General features: G+C 46.1%; 2 protein-coding genes and 1 pseudogene across 9 annotated transcripts in view; 2 read left to right on the plus strand and 1 right to left on the minus strand.

The window, feature by feature from the left end:
- Positions 1-3,513, plus strand: part of ARHGAP17 (Rho GTPase activating protein 17) — a 77,742-nt gene extending 74,229 nt beyond the window's left edge. The window contains 1 exon segment of the mRNA XM_032460832.1: positions 3,121-3,513. Coding sequence (XP_032316723.1) covers positions 3,121-3,251 — 131 coding nt within the window. The 3' untranslated portion in view covers positions 3,252-3,513.
- A 7,773-nt stretch (positions 3,514-11,286) lies between these two features.
- Positions 11,287-27,456, minus strand: part of SLC5A11 (solute carrier family 5 member 11) — a 56,656-nt gene continuing 40,486 nt past the window's right edge. For all 8 annotated transcript variants that reach the window (XM_006193105.3, XM_032460835.1, XM_032460833.1 and 5 more), the window contains 7 exons: positions 22,050-22,185; positions 16,690-16,797; positions 16,192-16,342; positions 14,357-14,525; positions 13,746-13,961; positions 12,757-12,925; positions 11,287-11,591 (listed from right to left, as the gene is read on the minus strand). In XM_006193105.3, coding sequence (XP_006193167.1) covers positions 11,386-11,591; positions 12,757-12,925; positions 13,746-13,961; positions 14,357-14,525; positions 16,192-16,342; positions 16,690-16,797; positions 22,050-22,185 — 1,155 coding nt within the window. In that variant the 3' untranslated portion in view covers positions 11,287-11,385. The remainder of the gene's footprint in view (positions 11,592-12,756; positions 12,926-13,745; positions 13,962-14,356; positions 14,526-16,191; positions 16,343-16,689; positions 16,798-22,049; positions 22,186-27,456) is intronic.
- On the plus strand, positions 22,190-23,683 carry LOC102515903 (annotated as a pseudogene).

A 27,456-nucleotide genomic window follows, 5' to 3' on the forward strand; every position in this document is an offset into this window, starting at 1 on the left:
AATCTCTCCTTTGACTGAAATAATGACAAGTTGGCTCAAAGTCTCTTATAGACTAGTCGGCCTCTCACAGCCCTAGAAAACTAATAAAGAACCGAAGGAAGTCATTCCCCCAGACTCTAGTTTAGACAAGAAGGATGAAAGATCGGGAGGGGGTGGATTCACGCTGCAATTGTTCCTGTAACGTTCAGTTTCAAGGATGTGTTTGGATCTGTGACCCGTCCAAGTGACTATCAAAATAACCTTGGCTTTTTTGAAGGGTAGGTTTACAACCTAGAGCACATAATCGTAATTGTTGAAGTGACAAGTAAACTTTCTAGAACCATAAGAGAATGACCGTTCTGACCCTCAGAGAACCTAGTTCCTGGATCCAGATGCTCAAACAACAAAGGACCCAGGTGACATCTGTCAGCGCCCCAGATCTGTGGCAAGCCACGTCACATTCTGCCTGTGCATGGCGGCTGTGACCTGGGCCTCTGTTTTTTTTTTTTTTTTTGCTTATCTTTTGGTTTTAAACTTAATATCTGTCAGGTGAGCTTAGCTCCCAGCAGTGTGCTCAGAGACCAGCCCTTCTTGGAATGCATGTAATGAAAAACGGAACCTTGAAAATTCATAGCCAGAAAGTTTTTTAGAGGTATTTTAAAAAAATAAATAAATAACTGAGGGTTCCTGCAGGTACCTTTCTAAAATAACCTTTATCGCTCTTGTGCTAAAACGAACCCAAGTGTTTAAGACTCAACCCATGACCTCCTCAGATACCATCTTCTCTCCCAGGTCCCTCACCGTGGGACCCACAGCTTCCTCTGGGGAGGAGGAAAGGCATTCTGCATATTAAGAACCAGACGGCAGAGCCCGACCAGCCTGGCTTTGACCCTCCATTCGATGCCTGGACAGAGAGCTCAGCCTCTCCGAGTCTCCCTTTCTCACCTTACTGTGGCTCTGATGCTGCCTCAGGGTGGTTTCCCGGGGATTCAGCGAGATGCTGTGACGACGCGTGTGGAGCACTTCATACCGTGTCGAGTATACCAGCGGCTCAGCTGTTGCGGTTTTTCTTTCAGAAAGCTGGCTCTGCCCGCGTGCTGTGATTCTTACTGCTTTCTGTGTGTAAACAGATTTGCCGTTTTCTCTCAAGAAACGATTCATATGAAAGTGAGAGAGGGGCTGGGGAAAGAGACGCACCTGCCGGACAGGGCAGGCAGGAGGTGGAGTGAAGGCATGTTCCTTACGCTCCCACCACACTTTTTTTTTTTTTTCTGAGTATATAAGGAACATGCATTCATCGTAATAGAAAAATTCAGAGAAGTACAAAGCCAGAGATTATTTATTTGTGACGTTAAAAAGACAGCAAGTTTGTCCTCCAGAAAAGGTCTGTGGCTGATAGATGTTAGTCTGCATGTAAACGGATATTAACAAGTAGAAATCTAACTAGTATGTACACTCCCTTTGCACTGTGCATCCCCCACCAGGCATATCAGTCCGGTACTTCCCTGCAAGCTCTTCGGGCCAAGAAGAGACACTGGCTGATTGCACTGTCTGTCTTGTTGGGTTAGGATAATGGTAAAGGGATTGAATTTGCAATGAATTTTCTGTATCAGGGCTGTCTTCAAAACATGGCTTCTTCTTTACATGAGGCTATAGGAAAGGAGAATTGGAAAGATGGTCGGGCTGGATGACTTTTTATCTGTCCCTCTGCCCATCCATCCAGACAGGCAGTCACAACATTTATTAAATGTCTGCTTTTAACAGTCCCTTGGGTCACTGCTTCAGTCAGTGCTTTAAGTCACTATTCTAGGCACTGGGGATACACCGAGAACCAGACAGACATGGTCCTACCCTCGTTGACTTTTGTTCTGCCAAGGACAAATCTGAGACAGCCTTTATTCTGTACACATAGACCACCCTCGACTGTACCATTAGATAGTGAAATTCAGCACCATTTAATTGGTTTTACAATTATTGTAAGACTTGAATTGTCTGAAAGGGTATTCAGCACCTGAATTCTTACACGCTTTTGCACCTCTATAAACCTAGCAATTTCTCTGAGTTGAGGTGCATAGGAAACCTTGAGGGATGGGTCAGCCAACCCAGGAGTCACTGGTAGAAAAGAGACGCCCTAGGAAGTAAACAGATCTTGCAGAAACAGATCTACTTGGGAAACAAATCCTTCTGTCTTAATTAGGACCTCTCTCCCTGACTTGGCTGTGGGCTTCATTAAAGCTGTGTCTGGCTTGTTCACGGTTGTGTCCTCACAGGTACAATGTGGTAGATGCTCAGTAAGTGTTTGTTCATGAGGGAGAAAATATAAGACTCACCGCCTCACTAGGTGATGGTTACGGTGTCTTTGTGAGCACAGGAGTATTTCCCATTTGAGGAAGGAGTTCCAGCCAACATAATAAGACACAAAAAAGGAATTATAAGTATACAAGTGTTAGAAATAGATGAGAAAATTAATATTTGTGGAAGATTTGGTGATTTACCCCAATGATTGTCAGCCTGGAGGGACTGTGCCCCCAGGGGACATTAGGCATTGTCTGGAGACCTCTTTGCTTGTCACACTGAAGGAGAGAGGGCTGTGTGCTACCATCATGGAGTGGGTAGAGGGCAGGGAGGCTGCTAAGCATCCTTCAGTGCACAGGACAGCCCCACAACCCAGAATGATCCAGCCCCAAATGTCACTAGTGCCAAACTTGAGGGCATAACATTAATACCAGGAGGAAACTCACCAGCCTCAGTGGAAGGAACTCTCTCCAGTGAAGCTGAGCTGTTCCCACAGCCCAGATGTTGTCAGGGCGTTTCAGTCAGTGTGTTAGAGGCACGAGTAAGAGTAAGGCTTCTTTTCCTCAATCAGAGCGAGCACATCCTTTGGGGGTTGCAACTCTGAGGATTGCCCTGGGCTCACAAAGGACCACCAGCGCCAGGAGGTGGAGCTGTGCCACGCGGCTGCCCCTGGGGTCTCAAAGGCTTGACACAACTTCTAAGGGCTGATGGTGCCTCTAGTAAGGGAGTGTGTGTGCATGGGCTGACTCTCCATCTTTCCAACTTCTCCTCTTCTCAGAGCACCTCGGGCAGGCCTCTTGGGCATTACCACGCATTGATACCGTGTCTCCCCGTGTTTTTGTCCAGACTCCAATTCTAGGATTTCAGAACCGCTTCGCAGCATCTTTCCTGAAATGCATTCAGACTCAGCCAGCAAAGACTTGCCCGGCCGCATTCTGTTGGATATGGACAATGACACAGAAAGTACCGCCCTGTGAGGAAAGCTGCCCCCGCCCTTGACCCCTTCCACCCTGGCGAGTGGAACAGGGGCAGGCAGACATTGATCTTCGCAGACCAAACAGTGAGAAGCTTTCAGTGGAGGGAGGAAGAAGGCCTTACCACGCAGGACTTGGCCTTCTCACAGCCCGAGGAGAGAGCGGAGGCTGACACTTAAAGCTGAATGACCTGTGTCTTGAAGAAGTTGGCTTTCTTTACATGGGAAAGAATCATGCCAAAACAAACAAACAAAAAAAACAGAAAGAAGAAATACCTAGAGCAGAAAGAGTACCATTGCCGAGATGTGCAGGAAGCTTTTGTCACCGCTGTTAACACAGACGGTACCAGCGGCAACTTGGAATGAATGAAGAGCAACGCGTTAACTATCTATTTAATAAAATGCATCCATTACGCAAGTCGCCTCTTTCCTGCTCCTGGGACTTTCGTTCTTATGTATCCCAAGGGAGGTCCCCGTCCTTCCGACTTGCTGCAGAATCATTTTGTATGAAGTATGTTCTGTGTCTCCCCGACCCTGTCAGAACCACGAGCATCAGTGGTGACTGCTGGATCCGTCACCTCAGCAAACTGGAGTGCCTGTGCCTTGTTGGATTGTCAGAATGTAGCGAGAAATGTACTGTTCTTTGTTTTTTTTTTTAAACAATGTAATTGCTACTTGATAAGGACCGAACATTATTTTAGTTTCATGTTTAATTTGAATTAAATATATTCTGTGGTTTATATGAAAACGTTATCCTTCTTGGAGGCAAAGCTGTGGATTGTGTGTGTGTGTGAGTGTGTGTGCATGTGCGTGTTGTCACTTCACTAAACAGAATTGTGATGGGACCTGTGAGGGTCCAGTTGTGACTCTAGAAGTTTGAAAGACTGGAGAGCAAGGTCGCAGCGTGAAACCAGCCCCCGGGTGCCCCAGAGACCTCCCGGACTGGCTGTCTCTCAGCGAAAGTTCTGTGGGTAAGGCTTCTCCTCTGCTCTCACCAGTCCTGATCCTCTTTCTTGTCCAGAGACGCTTGTCTTGTCTAGAAACACTCAGATTCCCGGAGACCAACTCCCAGTAACTCAGCCCCACAACCTCATTGCAGGAGCCAGAGCATCTCTTATCGGGGGAGCTCCGTCTTCCAATCTTCTTTCCCAGGATTGAAATACTTGGGAAGATTGTGTGGGGCACTGGAGCGAGGTGAGGCTGATGGTCTGGACGGCTGTTCTGATGACAGCCCCTCTCCGTGGCCCAGGTTTGGCATCTTCTCTTGGGACACCTGCTGCCATGTTGGTGGCTGAGCAGTTGAAGTGATAGACTTGCTTGCTCGGTGCATCAGTGACCTGTCCCTTGCCTAGAAGACACTGGACTTCCTTCTACTGTGAGTTGACTTAAGTTTGAACTTGAAAAGGGCAACCACTTTTTCCTCTTGAAGTTTCCTGTACCCCAAAGACCTCCCTGCTCTTAGTGATTACATTGAAAATCTGTACCTGTAAGTCCATTTCCCCCTATATCTTAAATTTGTGTTTGCTGAAGACTCACTTGTTCCTGCCTCCTGCACCATCCCTGTGCTGTTCTCTTTCTCTACCCGCCCCCTTCATCTATGGAACAAGCCAAACCCTGTAGAGAAGGCAAAGGTGTCGGTGTCTGTCGCCCGTAAGCATTGACCCCTTCTTCAAGGAGCCCAGCTGCCCACAGTCAGGCGTCTCCAGCAGCACCGTGGAGAGGCCTCCCCCATGATGCCTGGGCTCGCACCGGGAGGAAGGGGGGACATGGCGCTTGCTGAGGAGACGGTGTTGGTGCCTGGAGACAGGGACAGTCCAAGATGAACGCCCTCCCCAGAATGCAGCATGTGTTTTATCGCTGATTCTGAACTAAAACAGCCAATGCCCTCATTATTTTAAGAATGGTGTTCAGTTTTCACTCCCCTGTTGTTTGTAGCAGTCTCCCTACCTCAACAGCTCCAATCTAAAGAAAAATGAAACTTAACTTGACTCCTACCGGTGTCACTGGGCTACCCTCCATCTTCCTGGACGGACGAGTCATGGTGTGGGACTTGGCGGCTCAGCTCGTGTTCAAAGCTGTAGTTGCATCACGGTGGAAGCACCTCCCCGCTGCTGCAGAGCCGTGGTGACCACTGCTGGGGAAGTCAGCCACGCTGCTGTCACCTTGCCCTGGCATTACACTCGGTGGATCCTCTTTTCACCAGACCCACCCTCCGCGAGGTCAAGGAGTCTGTCCTCTAAACTCATGGCGGCCATTCCTGACCATCAGGAGGGTGATGTGATGCTGGGATCTGCCCCCTTCACGTTGTCTCCTTCCCTTCTCCACAGAAAAGTTCTCATAGAAAGTCTAGTCCCATGTGCTCAGGCCTTCCGCTCCCACTGCCCTGCCCACAGCTGCCCCAGGGCCGTGGACCTGTTCCTCTCAGCACCCACACCTTGCATGTAGCACCCATCCCGCCTGTTCTTGATCCAGCGTTTTGGAGACTGCAGGGGGTCAGAGCATCCCTGGCTGCCTTGAGTGTCCTGTGTTCGACCCTGTGAATTCCCAAGAGTTCAGTTGCAGTTGGAGTGACTGAATTCTTGGGCTTTCTCGATGGCCCTGGTTCCCTTAGGAGTTCCATGCAGGACTCCTGTCCTCCTCTTGCGGCTCCAGCTCCTAGTGCTCCCCAGAGCCCAGTGAGTCCCACAAGTGCTCATATTTGAAGGTCTTAAGACAAATCCTCCTTGTAGCTTCTCTGCCTGTGATCTGTTCCTGCCACCTGCACGGCAGACCCAATGGTCTGTAACCATATTTCAGAGCCTACACCTTCTCACAGTTGCCGCTCTACCGTCTCTACTCCCGGGTCCCAAGTGGTCTCTGGCTCACAGTCTGGTCTTGCATCAGCTTGGGTAGCACCTCACTGATGGGTTTTTTCAGATCAGTGGCTTCCACTTTTCTAATATCAGAGTGATGGAGCCAAGGAGGAAAGATCTGCTGGTATGGCGAAGCCACTGGCTTTGAGGCAACCAAAAGGCCGAAAAAAAAAAAAAAAAAAAAAAGCTGCCAGCCAAGGGGAACAGGGCATGGGGTGGTGCAGAGTTGGGACACCTTCTCTGGAAGCCACTTTTAGATATGTCTGTAATCCACCCTCCCTCCCGTAACCCATCCACATCACTGAGGCCATTCTGCATTTCCTGCCCTGGTACCTTCACAACAAATACCCTTTTTTGCATAAACTCTCTTGGGTTTGTCTCTGTTGCTTGCAATCAAATCTCTCCTATTTGATACACTCTCCAAAAGAGGCTAAAAGAGGCTGTCCTCTTCCACCCACCCTCAGGCACAGAGCTGTCCAGACCCCTCCTTACAGCTCTGCAGGCAGACTTCCCTCTTCCCACATCTCCCCACCCAGCTTCACCCCTCACAGCCACCCAGGCATCCATAAACCACACACACCGTCTGTTATCTATTGCTATGTGACAAGTGACCACAGACTCAGCAGCTTTAAACAGCATACATGTATTGTCTCATAGGGTCAGGCAGGAGTCCAAGCACAGCTTAGCTGGGTCCTCTGCCTGGGTCCCACACGGCTGCCGTAAAGGTGTCAGCCAGGGCTGCGGTCTCATCTGGAAGTCTGACTGGGGAAGAACCCGTTCCTAAGCTCCCTCAGGTTGTCAGAATTCATGTCCCCGTTGTTGTAGGGCCACATGCTCTGAGGGCCCTGGCTTCTTGCTGGCCATCATCTGAAGGATGCCCTCAGCTCCTTGAGAGCTCCTGCAGTTCCTTGGTCATGTGGGCTTCCCCAGTGCGGCTGCGACTTCAGCCAGCCAGCAAGGACAGCCTCTCGAGTGAGTCTGCTAGCAGGACAGTTTCCATGCTATGATACAATCACAGGCTGACATCTCAGTCACCTTTACCATATTACATTGGCTAGAAGCCAGTCACAAGTTTCCGTCCACACTCAGGGGGAGGGGATTACACAAGGGCATGAACACTGGGAGGTGGGGATCATTGAGGGTTACCTTGGGGGTCTATCCTCCACACACATCAAACTATCATTACAAGGAAGTGGGTGTAGCTCAGTGGTAGAGCGCATGCTTAGCATGCATGAGGGCCTGGGTTCAAACTCCAGTACCTCCATTAAAAATATTTTTTTAATTTAAAAAGACAGCAAAAAATATTACAAATGACACATGTCAGGGTAGACTTGAGCCAAATATATATAATATATTTTTATTGAAGTATAGTCAGTTTACAATGTTGTGTCCATTTCTGGTGTACAGCACAATGCTTCAGTCATACATGAATATACATTTATTCATTTTTATGTTCTTTTTCACCATAAGTCACTACAAGATATTGAATATAGTTCCCTGTGCTATACAGTATAAACTTGTTGTTTATCTATTTTATATATATTAGTATCTTTTGAAAGAACCAAAACAAAAATTTATCAGGGTTCTGTTTTTACCCTCTATCCTTGTATTTGAATTCAGTTTTCCTACACATCAAGCAATTATTTGAATGACCAGAAATTTTTTTAATGTCATTTCATGGTAGAAATAACATTTTTGCTTTCACACAAGGATGCTCAGAATTGAAGCCATGTCTTAAAAATAATTTCTATGTTTCCTCCAGGTGAATATAGAGGGCTTACTCTTCCAAACACTGGCCTAGACCCTGGGGAACCAACCTGAATCCTACAAACGTTGCCTTGGCCCCCAGGAAGCTTGCAAACAGATACCGAGGAAACAGGGAGAGACTGCAGAGATGGCAGGAGCCAGAAGAGCCCATAGGAGGAAGGCCATCTTGATGGAGATGGAGAGGAAGGCAAGCACTCCAGATGCTAGGAACGGCTTGTGCTGCAGGTGTGGGGTGAGGGCATGGAAGTAGATGGGGGGGGGCAGGCAACGAGGCTGGGGAGGTGAGGAGGAGCTAGAGTATGAAGGACCTGACACCCCGTGTTGGGATGTCATGCAGGGGAGGAGGCTGCTGTTGACAGAGGAGGAGAGTGATGGTCGTATTTGTATTTAAGATCCTCGTGGCTGCAGTGCAGAAAATGGATGGAGTCGGGGCAAGACTAGAAGCAGGGACCCCTGAGAGAGGAGCTGGTGGGGCCCCTCCTGAGGTAGAGGCAGTGGACCAACGAAGATGTTGTCCAGGAGGCAGAGTCCACACGACTTGGTGATTGATCATGGGCCTTTCCCAAAGGTGAGAGCTGGTCCTGAGGGCAGCCTGGCAACTGTCGTTTATGGTCAAGGAAGGCTTGGAAGTTACATTGTTTCCAAAGGGCAGAGGACGGGTGATGGATCACCCATTCAGTCACCTCCATGAGCTCAGACCTCAAGGCCTGAGCTGGTGCAGGAAGAGTGGGTGTTCCTTGGTCATAGGTACCTGGGCAGGGGTGGGCAGCCAGGCCGGGTAGGGTGGCTGCTGGATCTGAGACAAGCAGCCAGACACCTGTGTTCTGATGGACTTCCATTCGCCAGGCTGTGCCAGGCATCCTTGCAAATGATGCCTGCCCTCATGGAACTTTTTGTCTAGTTGGGAAGATGGTTAAGCCATCAATGATAAAGTGTGATCATGCTTTGAAGGTTCCTGTCAAAGTGGGTGTGGGATGACCAGGAAGGCTTCCTGGAAGAAGGGATGTTCAATCAGCGACTAGAATAGGAGTCAGCCAGGAGAGGAAGCGGGGATGGTTTAGGCAGAGGGAAGAGCAGAAGCAAAGACCTATTTGTTGCATATTTATAACCATACGTATGGGGCCCACTGGATGTCAGCCACTGTACCAGGCCCAGCGGTGGGACAGCGTGAGCATGGGCTGACCCTAGAGTGCAAAGGGAGAGCCGTCAGAGTTGAAACTGGAAAGAGGCCTGACCATCAGGGGTCTTGAAATTCCCACCCAGGAGTGTGGATTTCATCCAGGGAGTAAGTGGAGAAGTGGCTTGCTCAGCTTTGCTCTCTCTGCCTAAGGCTGGAGAGTGGGCCAGGCTAGAGGCAGAAAGACCAGGAGGCTGGTGGCAGTGAGCCAGGGGCGAGGTGGCAGCGGCCTGAGCTACTGCGGTGACAGCGCCCATCAAAACGCACTTCTTACCCCAACCAGCTGCAGCAGAGGTCTTGGTGGGGGTGGGGGGCTGAGGGCCAATTGGGGAAACCTCCCAGGCCTCCCACTCCCCACCTTTGGCCCTTGAGAGGGTCACTCCGCCTCCTCTGGAGCCCACTTGCCCCAGACGCCAGCTCAATCTCTTGCCCAGAGCCAGTTTTAGGTCTGGATAGCAGCCGCGTTAGCCAACAGCTGCCCACACAGGTCCTTTCCTAGGAGGACTGAGGGGCCCGGTCCAGCCCACAGCTGTCATTCGGGCCCGTGGGGAAAAGCCAGGCCTCTGACAAGGATAGGTGTCGAGGCTTTACCTTTGGACCAGGTTGGGCCAGGTGTTGAGCTCATCAGGTAGGAGGAACTCAAAAGATACCCTGAGTGACTGGGTGAGCTGGTGGCTCCTCAGCCCCAGGGTTTCCCAGCCATGCTATTTTGAAGTCTGGGCTTCCAGTCGTCAGGCCAGCGAGTGGTTCTAACCCACCCCAGCAACCCCGCTAATCTCAGGACTAGAGTAACATCTCAGGGCGCCTGGCTACCCCAGAGATGGTTTCAGGGCTGACTCTGCTGGCCTGCGCTTGCTGCTCTCATCTGTGCATATGGTACCCACAACCCCTACAGTTCATTCCATCGGGCCCCACCCATCAGGGCCCGGAACAGAGACATTCGGATGGACAGCTCTACATGGAAACAGGATAGCTGCTCTCCAGGTCATAAGCCCCATTGCCCCTCGTCCAGCAGCGACTCATTGTGGAGCTGCCCGGCCTGGCTTCTCATTTTAGGGAAGCATCATTGTGTGGCATCAAGCAGAGAAGCCCAGGCTGAGGCAGAACTTGGGATGGGCACATCGTTCCCTGATTTCCTCATGGCACAGGATTCCAGGGCACCAGCTCAGGTCTACTTTCCAGAGATTGTAATGAGGAGCAAGCTTCACAATGAGAAAATCTTTGGGGGCCAACTCTTCCTTTACCCAAAGCCAGCAACAGCGAAAGGCGGGAGGCAGGATGCAGCTCCCACTCCCTGCACTTGGAAGGTGAGTTGGGGAGGGTTCAAGTCCTCACACTCAGCCCAGGAGATGTGGCTCCTGGGGGCCTGGGAGTCTCTTTGCTTGTCTATTCCTTTGAATTTGGTTGTTGATGTTACATGATGGACAGGAAGAGTGAAAAACTAGCCTTTTGAGACATGGAAGCTGTATGCTTCTCTTTCCAGCAGTCTAACCTTCATTCTCTTTTCAGAAGAAAAGGGCTAAACATCATATTGAAAATGGCCCAAACATACATCCAGTGGACGTGCTAATTCAAAAAGACACCTGCACCCCAGTGTTCACAGCAGCACTATTTACAGTAGCCAAGACATGGAAACAGCCTAAATGTCCATCAACAGATGACTGGATGAAGAAGATGTGATGTATATATACAATGGAAAAACTACTCAGCCATAAAAAAGAATAGAATAATGCCATTTGCAGCAACATGGATGGACCTGGAGATCATCATTCTAAGTGAAGTAAGTCAGAAAGAGAAATAAAAATACCATATGATATCACTTATACGTGGAGTCTAAAAAAAAAAAAGTCAAATGAACTTATTTACAAAACAGAAATAGACTCACAGACATAGAAAACAAACTTATGGTTACCAGGTGGGGATGGGGGGTAGGAAGGAATAAATTGGGAGTTCAAGATTTGCAGATACTAATATATATAAAATAAATAAACAGCAAGTTTCTACTGTACAGCACAGGGAACTCTATTCAATATCTTGTAGTAACCTATAATGAAAAAGAATATGAAAAGGAATATATGTATGTATATGTATGACTGAAATATTGTGCTGTACACCAGAAATTCACACAACATCGGAAATTGACTATCCTTATATTAAAAGGAAGAAAGAAAGGAAGGAAGGAAGGAAGGAAGAGAGAAAGAGAGAAAGAAAGAAAATAGCCCATAAACACTTTTGAAGCCTCGTGGTAAACAAACAAAGCTTTATTATTTTTTTTCCCATCATTAAAAAAATCAGGGCATTGAAAACAAACTGAGATCGTGGACCCCCGGGCCCACCCCACGTTAAGCAAAGTAGCCCCAGAGGAAGACGGCACAGCTGACGCAGACGATGAGGTTGACGTCCAGAAGGGTTTTCACCAACGGGGTTTCTTCCAAGGACACTATGACAGGGTCCGCCCTGCCCGGGGGCCCCTCCTTGCCCTTGCTGTCCACTCCACAGAGCCACAGGATGGCTTTCACCACTTTGGACCGCTTTTGGGTCATGTCGCCTAAAAAGAACCCAGCAAATAAAAAGGTCATGAGGATGGGCTGTGTCTCCCAGACAGGAGCGAAGAGAGACCAACCAGGTGTGTTCCAGACACTGTGATAAATGCTGTATGTTTTACAATTGTGTGTTTTCTGGAAGGTATTCATTAATACCTTAATTCCGGAAGACCGTTTTGTTCTGGAAGATCGGTATTTCCTGACTTTTCACTATTTTCAGGTGCAGAATTTCAGGTGAAGGGTAGAGGCTCAGACTCATTCGAGTGAAGCCACACCGCTGCTGAGCAGCGGCAGAGGTGGGTTTAGGACCAGTTCTATCTGACTCTCTCCTCTCGGGCGCACTGCCTGCCAGAAGGCTGAGCTGGGCAACCTTGTGGGAAACTCTCTTTCTCCATCGAGAGCTGGGGCTGCAAAGTCAACTGCTTATGGAACCAGATAGGTAGGGGATCGGAGTCCAGGCAGCTGATATGCCGACTAAACATTTCGAAATATTCTTCACCTCTACCAAGAAAGCTCCTCTCTCTCATTTTCCTTGGAACACACGGCCTTCTAGATCTATCCCTGGGTTTCCCACTTTGGGATGACATGGGTTCACATCCACAAGTATTTTTTTTAAAAGCCATGTGTGATGATTAATAATAACTACAACCTTGGGGTTGTGGAGACAGTAGGGACTGGTGGGGACCTTGGCTAAATGCACATCCCAGATCTAAGGAACAGCTGCTTTACAGCTCCAGACAATTTTGCCTGCATGGGCTCTATGTTGCCAGATCTTCCAATTTTTCAAGAGAAGATGGAAATCTGGAGTGTTATATGAAATCTCTTGATTTTTAAATAACTCACATTTTATTAAAATAGTAGGTGGGCCGAAACAAACTAGGTCTACAAGCTGCCAGTTTAAAAGCAGTCATTTAGAGAACACCAGAATTACACCCTCCTGCCACGGTTCTAGTAGGCACTCAACAAGCCTTGGCTATCACTGCCCACCTGAGGCATCTGTTACTGACCTTTCCAGTGGCCACAGAGTGAAGAAGGACCAGACCCTGGGAGTCAGGAGATGCAAAAACTCCAAGTCTGCCCCTTTTCCCTTTTCTGGCTTGTGATCTGATGGGAAAACGTCCCTTTAAACATATGATGCTCCTACTGCAACTGAGGAGCATGGCAACTCACTGCTGTGGGGTTTAGACGTGCTTTCTTGAACCATCTCGAACTGGATGTTGGTGCTGCCGGCCTCTGACGTCCCATTCTGGGAGAGGGTGGGAGGCAGCGGAGTTGCTGGTGGCACCTGTTCCTTCTGGACCAGGGGGTCATGGCGAGTAAACCAGGTCAGGCGACTGACCTAGGGGCAGAGGTGACTTGTGAGATGAGGAGTGGGCTGGAGACCGTCATCCCTTCCTCCCATCACCTTCCAACACAGAGCTCAGACTTCACGTCCAAGTCTGCCCCAAGCTCACCCTCCCACTCCACCCTCTAATGAGTTTCTAGTCCCCGCACTTTTCAGAATCAATGGACATTTCCATCTTTCTTCCACACAACTCTAATTCCCCTGTTGGGATCCCACCCACCCTCATTCTAGTCCCCACAGCTTAACCCTAGCCCTTGGGTGTCGTGGGATCCAGCAATCAGCCATTCAGCTGACTCATTTCTCTGGCCACAGGGATTAAGCTGGTTCAGTGTGTCCTGAGCTGACTCCATCAATGGGAATCAGGAACTTTACCGGAAATGCTGGGACAAAACTGCTTATGCTTTTGCTTAATGAGGTTAAGAAAGCATGAGGGGGAGGGGTGTAGCTCAGTGGTAGAGTGCGTGCTTAGCATGCACAAGGTCCTGGGTTCAATCCCCAGTACCTCCATTAAAAAATAAACAAATATAATCTAATTACCACCCCCCCCCAAAAAGACCAAACAAACAAACAAACAAAAAGAGAGTATGTATTCCTAGAAGCTGCTGGCCCCACGTGGGGCCTGAGACTAGAAGCAGAGTTGAGAGACAGATTCTGGTGGCCTTTTCACTGTCCTGAAATCAAGTTCTTCCTAAAACCCAGCCCTGGACTTTTCAGCTTTTTGAACAATCAGCCCTTTCCACTTAAGTCACGTGGGTTGTTTTCGGTCACTAGTAGTGAGGGGTCTCAATGGATATAGAGTCAAACCCAGATGTACCATCTCCTGGGAGGGCGGCTGTGTGAACCAGCTCACGGTGGACACGGTGATCAGGGTGACCCCGGACAGAATCATGGAGAAGTAGAGGTAGTGGACATTCTTCACCACAGCTGGGCGATTATCTGGCTGGTCACACCGAGGCTGCTCATAAATGAAGTCCAGGACCAGCCGAACCAAGCCTAGGAGAAGGCCCAAGATGAGACCTGAGAAGGCACCCTGCAAAGCAGAGGAAGGCCATCTTAGACCCGTGCAGGGCTCGCAGGCGGCCGGCACGGGTCTCCACAAACCTCAGCAAGCCCTTTCCAGACTTTGTCCTTCAAGTGACAGTCACCGCAGGGGTCAGTGATTCGAAAAGGGTTGGAGCTACTTTTTACATTTCACATATAATTAATCAATTACATATCATTCTCTGTTGATTCAGCTTCCCTATTTAATGAAAAAATGCATCAAAATAGAACCCCTCATTGCTATTTTTTTTTTAAACACCCTCTATGTATCTCCTATATAGAACTCATCCCCCTCCAATGACACCGAGTCAAGACATCCTCATGTCCTCTCTCCGGTCACCTTCTCTCCCATCTTCATGGGCTGAGGGGCTGATCCAGAGCTACCTTTTCATTGGTCCGCTTCCAGAAACATCCCATGATGAAGATCACGGCCACAGGCGGCTGCAGGTAGGAGCTGATGGCCTGGATGTAAATGAAGAGTTGGCCGCCCTGGCTGGCCTGGACCACAGGGATCCAGAGGATGGAGACCAACACCAGAAGCAACACAAACACCCTAGTACCGGATGGAGAGAAATCCCCCCATTAGCGCTGTCTTCTCTGAACAGTTCTCTTTTTTATACAGCTTTATTGAAGTAGAATATTATATACCATAAGATTCGCCAATTATAAGTGTACAATCCAGTAACTTCCGAGGAATTTATAGAGTTGCACAACCATCACTGCAAGCAAGTATTAGAACATCCATCGCTCCAAAAAGTCCCCTCATGCCCATTTATAGTCGATTCCTGTTCCCACCCTAAATAAGCTTCTGTCTCTACAGGTTTGCTTTTTTTGGACATTTCACATAAATGGTATCATACAATATACGGTCTTTTGCAGCTGGCTTCTTTCTCTTAGCAAGTCTTTGAGTTTCATCACGGAGGGAGGGTATAGCTCAGTGGTAGAGCTTATGCTTAGCATGCACGAGGTCCTGGGTTCAATTCCCAGTACCTCCATTAAAACAAACAAAACAAAACAAAGCAAAAAAACCTGAGTTTTCTCACAGATCACGTATCGGTATGTCATTCCTTTTTATTGTTGAAAAACATCCCATTGCGTGGATATGCCGTCACGTACTGCTGTTTCTCTTTCACCTGTCAGTGGCCACTTAGATTGTTTCTACTTTTCAGCTGTTGTAAAAATATGCCACTGTGAACATTTGTGTACAAGTCTTTGTGCAGACATATGGTTTCATTTCTAGGAATGCAATTCTAGGGTAAATTTATGTTGAACTTTTTAAGAAACTGCCAAACTATTTTTGAACAATTGAACTATTTTACCTTCCCACCTCTGATGCATAAGCTTTCCGACTTCTCTGCCTCCTTGCCTGTCGTTTTGATTATAGCCGTTCTAATGGGTGTGTAGTGCTATCTCGCAGTGATTTTTCTAGATTACTATCTTGTTTTGTAGATTATTCTAGATTACAAGTCCTTTGTCAGATATATGACTTGCAAATATTGCCCCCAGTCTGTGGCTTGTCTTCTTGTTTCCTTCATGGTGTCTTCTGAAGTGAGAAGGTTTCAGATTTTTATGAAGTCTAGTTCATCTCTTTTTTTATGGATTATGCTTTTGGGGTCATACTTCTCCCTAACCTATAGGTGAGATAGCCCTTTGGATGTACCTCCTTGAGGGGCAGAGTCCCAAGATGCCTACTAGCATGTGTTTTACATTAAATGTACGTGCCACTCATTCTGGTCATTTTCATTCTCCCCGTCAGACTTCAGGACTTTGCAGAAAGCTTGTTAGAGAAACCTTCTCCCCAAGCCCCAGAACATCCTTCTCCCTTTTACCTGGCTAACTCCTATTCACCCCTCAGAACCCAATCCAGGTTGGAGACTTTTCCTCTGAATCCCTAGGTCTCCTGACTCCCCAGTCATAAGACTCATCGGGGTTATACCTGCCTGTTTCCTTATCCTTCTCTTCTCTTATCTCCACAAAGGCAAAACTGACTCTTTTCTTTTCACTGACACATAGTAGGTGCTCCCTGCACATCTCTTGAATGAATGAGTGACTGACTCATACATGGGGTCCTAGTGTACTTCACCTTTGCCATCAGAGGAGGGGGAGAGCCAGCCTGCAGACGTCGCTGGTCGGACCTACCTCTGGGTGACTCAACTTTCTCCTCCCTGGATATCTAGACTTTTCACACCCCTGCCCGGCCCCGCCCAGTGAGACTTTACCTGCCCACAATCATGAGCTCCTTCTCAGATGCCCGAGGCCGGAGGTGGTTCCAGAGGTCCATGGTGAAGATGGTGCTGGCACTGTTAAAGATGGAGGTGAGGGAGGACATGAGCGCCGCCACCATCACAGCCATCATGAGCCCACGGAGCCCTGGGGGCAGAAGGGAGGTCTATGGGCCTCAGGCTTTTGCTGCCAACAGCTGCTGCTCTCACTCGTGACTCCATTTCCCCAGGCCCATGGCCAGCTGATCCCAACAGGTTCAACCCTGAGGAGGCAGCACTCAGGGGTGGGAGCCAAGAGGAGAGACTCAGAGGAGTGGGCTGGGCAGAGCCCCCTGGATAGCCTGAGCTTCATTTAGGGCTTAGTCCATCAGCTCAGAGCCCATTCCCTCCCGCATCCTCCCATCTTGTCCACACCCCCACCCAGATGAGAGCCCAGCCAACGTCCTCCTTTCTGGGTGCGCCGGAGGACTCCATTTAGAGGTGAGAGATCATTACCCACAGGCAGGAGTTCCAGCACAAGTTTGGGATATGCGATGTCAGAGCAGCCGGCGGGGTTGCTACAGACCTTCTGGCAGATTTCTGGGTCTGCACAAGCCACTTGGTCTACGGAGGAAACAAGCCCAGAGCTGAGCAGACAGACCCTCAGAGCTCCAGGAACAGCCAAAACCTGGCCTGGCACAGCCCAGCACCAGGAGACAGGATTACTGTGGATAAGCGTATAGTTCAGTGACATAAAAAGGAGCCTAGACTTTACAAACCATGGCCTTCTTACTTAACCATCCTGAACCTCAGATGCCGTATCTGTTAAATCGGGACAGTAACACAACTCCTCTTCATACGATTATAGTGAGGATGGGCTGAGATGACACACTTAGCACGCAGTCTGACACAGAGGAAGCACTGAATACATTTCAGTTATTATGACTGTAACCCAAATAAAGCTGAGACACCTAGCGGCCAGTCTCAGCACAGAGTCCTGTATCAGGATCCTCCACTCCCTAAAAAAGGACCCAAGAATTCACATCTTTACTAAGTTCATCAGAATTGCAAAGGACAATGCCGTCACTTGACACATGGCAAATCTTTTTCAAATTCCTCTTTCTTCCCAACCCCTTCTCAACAGCTGTTCCTCATTTTAGACTCCTAAAAATCCAACCAGGCTCTGAATTTCTCTCTCCTCCGCTTTCTGCATTTCCGCGTCAATTCTTGTCTCACCTAAACAGCATTCTGATTTTCTAATGTAAATCCACCCTGACTTCCTAGCATCTCCATCTGTACCTCTCGCTCGGAAGACAGAAGAGGAGATAAAAATTATAATAGTGTGTGTAGAGCACAGGGAAGTATATTCAATTTCTTGTAATAACATGATGGAAAATAATCTGAAAAGAAAAAATACACATGTATGTATATGTATAACTGAATCTGCTGTACACCCGAAACTAACATTGTAAGTCAACTACACTTCAATAAAAAAAAAGTTGTTTTTAATTATACTAGTGTGTAGCACAGAGTAGATACTCCATACATTTTTGTTGGGGAGAAGGTATCTGTCTCATTATTGTTACCTTCAGAGAGGGGAAGGGACACAGCAAGGCTGTGTTGGAGGCAGAGCTTAATTTAAACACGGGTCTCCCAACTCCCAGTCCAACCTTTCAGGGAAGGAAACCATCTCAGTGCCAGCCCAACACCACTCGCCTCCGCTGGACCACTTACTAAATTCTCAAGTCTCTTCTGCCAGCTGGATCTAGGAATAACTCCCATAAGTACTCCCAGGCCCTCTTTCTGCTCAGTCCAAAGGCATGTTTTTTCCTCATTCTCATGGGTGCCACTGCCTTCCAGCCTGCCTTCAAAGGCAAGTGGAAAGCACCCCGAGCCTCAGTTTAGGGGTGAGCTTGGGTCCCTTCACTGCTCATGCCCATCTTCTCCCGGGTCCTGATGCAGCATCAGTGTCATGATGATCATTCAGTTGAGGCCTCAAGTTCACAAGTGGCCTCGAACGCAGATGTTTGACAGTATTTCCAGATGAGGTTGTCTGTCTCGTCTTCATATTTTTATCTGCATTAAAACTGTTAGTTGAATCAATGTAAACATTTAAAGTACATCACGACTTTTAAAATCTAGTGTTGTTGATTCTTCATTTTCTTTTTTGAAATAGCCTAATGCCTAAGGAATGGAAGTCACCCCAGGGCCCTTCATCCATTAGGAAGCCCAAGAACTAGCTGGTCTTTGTTAAATTTCTCCACTCACTGTCTTGTCTTCTCAAGGCTGGGACCCTCCCTTCCCTCCACTAACACCCACCAATGGGGGAGGCAGTGGGTGCTGTGGCCACAACGAATAATACTATGGAGGAACTGTAGATGGCCCGCATAACTCTAGTTCAGTCTTAGACAAAATTAAGACTGCAGACCAAAATGATATTTGACAAGAAAGATTGAGAAGAAACAATCTTGTTGGGAAAAATCCTTTTGAGAGGTCAAAGTTCTTGGCTTGTTTATGACTCTTAGCGTAGGAGAAGATTATAAAAATGTCACATTCCTCTGGCCAGGACATGGTATGGAGCCTCCCCGGTGGGGCAAAGATCTTGTTTATGTTCAATCTTATGGGTCCTGACTCTTGTTGTCCAAAAGCTCCGCTCTTCAAGGTCCACCAAGAAGGAGCCAGACCCTCCCTGAGATAGTTCAATTAACTACCTGGTTTTTGTTTAACCTTCTAGGAATGTAACCTTCAACCATGAAACACGTGACAGACACAGAGTTTATAAAGCAAGTTTGTGGCAGAGAATGGTGTTTGTTCATTCAGGCTAAAGGATATGCTCATCATAGGGAAATTAGTCGGCTCAGCTAGGTTACAAATGAAACTAACAGCCTTACAATCATTAACACGCCATTCACTAATATCCACTCATCTGCCTTGGTTTAATTAATCAGCCATTTCATACATGGAGTGGTTTCTCTTGTCAGATCCTCCGATGCTTGAAATAAAGGATGGCTCTAGCAGAGTCCAGTCCAAACATAGCACCAAACCTCCTTCTCCCACAGATGCCAACATTCACGGAAGGTTCACTGTGATTCAGATGTCGCCAATAAACACAGTAATACACCTTCTCGTGTAATCTTCACAACTCCAGGGGAAAGATACTGTTATCATACTTATTTTCAAGACAAGTAAACTGAGGCCCAGAGAGGTTAAGTAGCGTCCCCAAATCATACAGCTAGTAAGTATCATGGGTAGGACTCAAAACCTTAGTTTATTCTAAAGCTCAGGTAGAGAGGACTGGCTGGTAAACAGATATATTCCTAGACTCCCGTGTTTTATTGTTTTGAGGGTTGTTTTGCTTCTTGCTTGGTTCCCACTGAGGTTCCTTTACACGTGTGTGCCATGTCTCAGATGGACAAAGTGGAAGAAGGTGTTGCCCAGGCTCATGAGAACTCAGGATCAGAGCATGCTTTTAGGCAGTGCTGGACCCATTTGAAGATTCAGAGAGGAGCTGGGGCAGCTGAGACAGAGAAAAGAGTGGAAATGGGTATAAACAGTGGCTGGCCTGGCACCTGGCCTTTTACACCAGGGCTTCTCAATCTTCTGGTGGGCTCGTTAAAAACAGATTGCTGGGCCCCACCCCCAGAGATTCAGATTCAATAGGTCTTGGATGGGGCCTGAAAGTTTGCATTTCTAACAAGTTCCAAGGTGACCCTGATGCTGCTGGACTGGGGACCACACTTTGAGAAGCTCTGGTCAAGACCTTCAAATACACCACGTCCACCTCACCATCTCCACCCTACTTCCCTCCCTTAGATTCCTTGCTCACTTATGGCTGGTGCCATACACTAGAGTGTTTTGATATCTATTTCCGCTTACTTTTATCATGAGTACCAGACTCATCTGTTACATTACAAACTCCCTAGGGGTGTGGAACATGGCACTTTGTTTCACCGAATAATCATCATTGGCTGGCTGACTGCTGAGAGTGATGGTCAGGCTCTTGTCACTGACCTGCCAGATAGTTAAGATGTGATTTGCCAAGGGAGACAGCAGCATGATTAAGAATCAAGTTTTAGAGGCAGATACACCTGGATTTAAATTCTGTATTACCCAGTACCAGCCAAGTAATTTCCAGCAAGTCACCCAACCTAGGAGAGATCTTTGACCTCTTTCTTAACCTCCTCATCCAGTCCATCATTAATCTGGTTGGCTTCAGTCTAAAACATATTTTTGAATCATCCACACGGACCAATTGTCGTCTCTTCCCAGAGGTCATCCCTGGAAACCCTGTCAGAAGTAGCCCCCACTCAGCATCCCCTGCGAAGTCTCCCTAAGCATCTTCCTCAGAGCACTTTGCAATGTCTCACTTAGATATTTGCTTATCTTTGTCTGTCTCCTCCACCACTAGAGTGTAATGCAAATACTCCACCACAACTGTATGTCTTGTTCATTTACAGAGCCCCAGAATCTTCTAGAATAAGACCTGGCAGATAATTTGCCCACAAAATATTTGTTGCACCCATGAATGAATCCATTAATTTCTCTGAGCTTCAATTTCTTCATCCGTAAATGAAAATAACAATGATAGTACCTACCTCATAAGGTCGTTTGAGGAATAAATGAGGTAGTAGATGTATAGAATAATAGGAGTGAACACTTCTATAGTGCTCACCATGTGCCAGGAACTGCCTTCAGCCTTAGGAAATAGCATCCTCATTTTACAAGTGAGGAAACAGAAGCAAAGAGAAATTCAGTGATTTATCTGGTCACATAGCTAGTAAGTGGCAGAGCCAAGACTCAGGGAAGGCAGTTCAGATGAGAATCCATTCATATTCATAACCACCACACTCTACTGCAAAACTCGTCACACAGGGACTGGCCCTTAGCACAATGAATGTTGGTTGCTTTAAGCCACATTCTTTGTTCACATGTCATCTTGTCCCATAGCTGTGTATTTTCCCATCAAGTCATCACAAACCCCAAGTCCCAGTGCTTATTCCTCCCATCTGGGCTTTTTCCAGCCTTGTGCCCCTTCCCTGGAAATAAGACCAACGACTCCCTGGGTTCTTCGTCTAGCCTGATGGAGCACAAGCCCAGTGTCTAGCACCACGGACAGCTCCCCCACCCCCTTCCCTTCCCCAAGTCTTTCCACCTAATTCTTATTGTTCCAAATTATTTTGACAAAACTTCTGGACCAACTAACTTGGCATTTCATCCTACCTTTTCTTTACCTCTGCATGACATCATGTAGGATGAGGAATAAGGGAAGGAGCTTTCTGCTCCTTTGAGTTAATAACAGTGTTGGCAAAAAAGGAGCTTTCTTCCATACAGATCACTGATTCCTGACATCACAGTGATTCCCAGTAACATCCTCCACCCTTAGTCCTGTTTAATCCTAATGGTGCAAACCTCATCCCTTTACCATATTTCAAAAAGCAAAAGCTAAGGCAAATACTCTAGAGGCTTTGATATCCCTGATTTTGTTAAGAAAAGTACCCCTAAATGAGCCCCACTGGGCCAAAGTTACCAAAGGGCTCAACACCAAAGCTTGAGGGGAAGTCTCATGTGAGATTTCACGGAGCTGACATCTGGGACCACAAGATTTTAGCCTAGTCTGTGGTTTCAAAAAACATGTAGTTGAGACTCCAGATAGGACTCCACTCGATTTGGTCTGGGGCATCTACAGGACATTCCCATTGAACCAATGTTGGGAAACAGCACAGAGTCCATAGATGCCAGGATGGAGCTGCCTCAGTCGAATCACCAGGAAAGAACTCCAGCTGCATTCTTGTGGGGCAGTCAGTAATACATTTAGAACACTCCACAGGGTCCGAGACTCACAGACAGGTGAGCTCTCCTTTCAACTGTCTTCTCACCTGGAAAGAGGATGCGGCTGACCATACCAGGGAACACCATAATGAAAAGAGGCAGCACCTTCAGGTATGCAGCCATCAGAGAGCCTCCTTTGGCATGAGAGAGGTTCTTGGCAGCCAGAGTCCGCTGAACAATCACCTGGAAAACAGTGGGGTGGTTGGAAGCTGAGATGCCTTTCTCTTAAAGCAACCTAAGTGTGCATATCTTCTTGGTAGGCATGGTGGACTCAGGAGCTTGGTTTCCTGTTCTCAATCCCTGTGGTCAAGTGGTCCAGCTGGGGTAGCTATGCCAAGGCAGAGAAAGCAAGAGCAGGAAGGAGCAGAAAGCAAGAGCAAATACTCAAGGTTTGACTAGAAGTGATGAGTTAAGAGGAAGAGACAGAGAGAGAATCTGAGATATTGCTACCATCAGGATGGGTGTGCCTGGGCTTGATGTTACTCTGCCTCGGTCTTATCCTGACCTCCTTCTCTCTGTTGAGTTGGGTGAGGTTAGTCTTGCCAGAATTTATCCACTCAGAACAGACTGTTTGTGGCCAGAGACAGAGGGCAGGAGAGGGCAAAATGGATGATGGGGGTCAAAAAGTAGATTTCCAGTTATAAAATTATAAAATAAATAAGTCTAAGGGATGTAATGGACAGCATGGTAACTATAGTTAATAAAATAATAATAATAATGGATTGCATATTTTTAAGTTGCTAAGAGAATGGATCTTAAAAGTTTTCATCACAAGAAAAAAATCTGGGGGGAAAGGTATAGCTCAGTGGTAGAGCACATGCTTGGCATGCACAAGGTCATGGATTCAATCCCCAGTACCTCCATTAAAAATAAATAAATAAACCTAATTACTCCCCAAATGATTAAAGAAAACGAAAAACAAACAAAAAAAGATTTTTTAAAAAAAGGTAGATACATTTGTGATTCTGATAGAAATGGCCAAACTGCCTTCATTGGAAACCAACTTGTATTCCCATCAGCAATGAATAAAAGTTACTATTTAAAAAAGGAAAAGGGTCTTTTCCAGTAGGCGGCCTGAGGTGACCTCTAAAAATGGTTCACTATTCACTTGACCCAGAAAACCCCACAAAATTATGTAAATCAAGAGGTTCAAATCTTCGTGTTCACTTTAAGAACACTCATGAAACTGCCCAGGCCACTAAGGGTATGCATATCTGAAAAGCCACCAAGTATCTGAAGGACATCACTTTACAGAAGCAATGTGTGCCGTTCCGTCATTACAATGGTGGAGTTGGTAGGTGTGCCCAGGCAAAACAGTGAGGCTGGACACAGGGTTGATGGCCCAAAAAGAGTGCTGAGTTTTTACTGCACATGCTCAAAAATGCAGAAAGTAATGCAGAACTTAAGGGCTTAGATGTAGATTCACTGGTCATTGAGCACATCCAGGTGAACAAAGCTCCCAAGATGCGGCGCAGGACTTACAGAGCTCATGGTCGGATCAACCCTTACATGAGCTCTCCCTGCCACGTTGAGATGATCCTTACTGAAAAAGAGCAGATTGTTCCTAAACCAGAAGAGGAGGTTGCACAGAAGAAAAAGATATCCCAGAAGAAACTGAAGAAACAAAAACTTATGGCCTGGGAATAAATTCAGCAAAAAATAAATGCAAATAAAAGTAAAATAAATAAATAAATAAATAAAAATAAATAAAAATAAAAAAGGAAGAGGGTGGATCAACATACACAAATCAATCAGTGTAATACATCACATCAATAAGAGAAAGGACAAAAACCACATGATCATCTCAATAGATGCAGAAAAGGCATTTGATAAAATTCAACACCCATTTATGATTAAAAACTCTCACCATAGTGGGTATAGAGGGAACATATCTCAACATGATAAAAGCTATATATGACCAACCTACAGCCAGCATGGTACTCAACAGTGAAAAACTCAAAAGCTTCCCACTAAAATCTGGGACAAGACAAGGATGCCCACTATCACCACTCCTATTCAACATAGTCTTGGAAGTCCTAGCCACAGCAGTCAGGCAAGAGAGAGAAATAAAAGGGATCCAAATTGGAAAAGAAGAGGTAAAAGTGTCACTATATGCAGATGACATGTTACTATACACAGAAAACCCTAAAAGGTCCACACAAAAGCTACTAGAGCTGACTGAAGAATTCAGCAAGGGAGCAGGTTACAAGATTAACGTTCAAAAATCAGTTGCATTTCTTTACACTAACAATGAATCAACAGAAAAAGAAAGTAAAGAAACAATCCCCTTTAAAATAGCACCCAAAGTAATAAAATAACTAGGAATAAATCTAACCAAGGAGGTGAAAGAATTGTACACAGAAAACTATAAACCATTGATGAAGGAAATTAAAGAAGACTTTAAAAAATGGAAAGATATCCCATGCTCCTGGATTGGAAGAATCAATATTGTTAAAATGGTCACACTGCCCAAGGCAAACTACAGATTTAATGCAATCCCTATCAAATTACCCAGGACATATTTCACAGAACTAGAACAAATCATAATAAAATTTATATGGAACCATCAAAGACCTAGAATTGCCAAAGCATTACTGAAGAGAAAGAAAGAGGCTGGAGGAATAACTCTCCCAGACTTCAGACAATACTATAGAGCTTCAGTCATCAGGACAGCATGGTATTGGTACAAAAACAGACATATAGACCAATGGAACAGAAGAGAGAGCCCAGAAATGAACCCACAAACTTTTGGTCAACTAATCTTCAACAAAGGAGGCAAGAATATACAATGGAATAAAGTCTCTTCAGCAAATGGTGTTGGGAAAACTGGACAGCAGCATGTAAAGCAATGAAGCTAGAACACCCCCTTACACCAAACACAAAAATAAACTCAAAATGGATCAAAGACTTAAACATAAGACAAGATACAATAAACCTCCTAGAAGAAAATACAGGCAAAACATTATCTGACATACATCTCAAAAATGTTCTCCTAGGGCAGTCTACACAAGCAACAGAAATAAAAGCAAGAATAAACAAATGGGACCTAATCAAACTTACAAGCTTCTGCACAGCAAAGGAAACCATAAGTAAAACAAAACAACAACCTACAGAATGGGAGAAAATTTTTGCAAATGAAACCAACAAAGGCTTGATCTCCAGCATATATAAGCAGCTCATATGACTTAATAAGAAAAAAACAAACAAACAAATCCAAAAATAGGCAAAAGACCTAAACAAGCAATTCTCCAAGGAAGAAACACAAATGATCGATAGGCACATGAAAAAATGCTCAATATCACTAATTATCAGAGAAATGCAAATCAAAACTACAATGAGGTATCACCTCACACCAGTCAGAACGGCCATCATTTAGAAGTCCACAAATGACAAATGCTGGAGAGGCTGTGGAGAAAAGTGGTGCAGCCACTGTGGAAAACAGTATGGACATTCCTCAAAAGACTAGGAATAGACTTACCATATGACCCAGGAATCCTGCTCCTGGGCATATATCCAGAAGGAACCCTACTTCAAAATGACACCTGCACCCCAATGTTCTAGCAGCACTATTTACAACAGCCAAGACATGGAAGCAACCTAAATGCCCATTGTCAGATGACTGGATAAAGAAGATGTGGTATATTTATACAATGGAATACTACTCAGCCATAAAAAAGAACAAAATAATGCCATTTGCAGCAATCTGTATGGACCTGGAGATTGTCACACTTAGTGAAGTCAGTCAGAAAGAGAAATAAAAATACCATATGATATCACTTATATGTGGAATCCAAAAAAAAAAAGACACAAATGAACTTATTTACAAAACAGAAATAGACTCATAGACATAGAAAACAAACTTGTGGTTACCAAAGAGGAAAGAGAGGGAGGGATAAGTTAAGAATTCGGTATTTGCAGATACTAACTACTATATATAAAATAGAAAAACAGCAATGTCCTACTGCATAGCATAGGGAACTATATTCAATACCTTGTAATAGCCTATAATAAGAAAGAATATGAAAAGGAATACATATATATATATAATTGAATCACTATGCTGTACACTAGAAATTAACACAACATTTTAAACTGACTATAGTTCAATTTAAAAAAAAAAATAAAACATACAAAGCACTCAAAAAAAAAAAAAAAAAAGTCACGGGGCCCAGGGAGGGGAGGGCTTGGGTTTCTGGGCCCTCTCGCCCTGCCTGGCATTTGGAAGAAAACTGAATAATCCTGGAATAGGTCCCCGGGCTCTTGAATGATGAGGGGTGGGTTGGAGGTGGGCTTTTCGGGGTGCATGCTGGAATCCCAGCTAGTGAGGGTTTGAGGTATCTCAAGTAAACATCTGCACAGATTAATAAATATAAGCTGGCGAGCTGTGTCAAGAACAGTAATGCAAACCATAGCAAAAAATGTTTTTAATGATTTATTAAATGTCCCTGCAACAAAAGGACTGTGACCAGATTCCTCCTGCTGCAGTCTTTTGTAATTCTTAGTAACACCCCGCCCCCCTTAACAGACAAGGAAACAGTGGTTCAGAGATGTTAGTGTCCCAAGGCTATGCCACCTGAACTTGATTCCAGGCTTGTTAAGGTTAAAACTCACACTGTTAGCCTCAGGTGAACTCAGGTGAATTGTCTCCCAGAGTCTCTATTGCCCAAGATTTGCTAAGGGTGGGAAGAGGTTCGCTCTCTTAAAGGGGCAGCCCCTACGTACTGCACCCATCTGGGAGGAGTTCTGACCTGTGGGGAGACCTGGAATTCATTCTGTGCAGTGTCTCCTACATCAATCCAGTGGTTCAGCTCCATGATCATTACTACAGTTAAACTCTCAATAGCCCTGACTATGCAATTAATAGCCTCCAAAATGGCACGCTGACTTCTGATCTTTGATGCAACAGAGAAAACCACGTCAACAGGTAATACATTCACGAGGCTTGAAACCTGGGAAAGTATAAACAGCTGTGAGGGTGAAACAGCTCCCATCCATCCTGGCACATCTGTCCGCCTCCCTGCCCAGGGCAACCGCTCTTACTGCTTTTATATACATCCATCCAGAGTTGCCTTCTGCACATACAAGCAAATGCAAATATAGATTCTATCCCACCGCCTCCCCCGCACCTTTTAACACATCGTTGTGCCTTATGCTTTTCTAATTTCTTTTTTCACACCAGTTACATATTTGCTTTAAGAGCTTTGCATTGACTGGTCCCTCTGCCCAAAACTCTCTTCCTCCTCCTTCGAAGCCTTTGTTCAAAAGTCACTTCTCAATCACATCTCCCCTGACCACCCTACTTTAAATTGCCCTCCCACAGTCTCAATCTCCCTTCCCTTCCCGCCCTGGTTTGCTTTTCTTTTTCAAGTAAGTTATCACCTTTTAATGTTCCACATAATTTACTTATTTATTGTCTGTCTACCCCCATCAGAAGGTGACCTCTGCAAAAGGGAG

This window comes from Camelus ferus, chromosome 18 (genome assembly GCF_009834535.1).
Source record: "Camelus ferus isolate YT-003-E chromosome 18, BCGSAC_Cfer_1.0, whole genome shotgun sequence".
In the NCBI taxonomy this organism is placed as follows: domain Eukaryota; kingdom Metazoa; phylum Chordata; class Mammalia; order Artiodactyla; family Camelidae; genus Camelus; species Camelus ferus.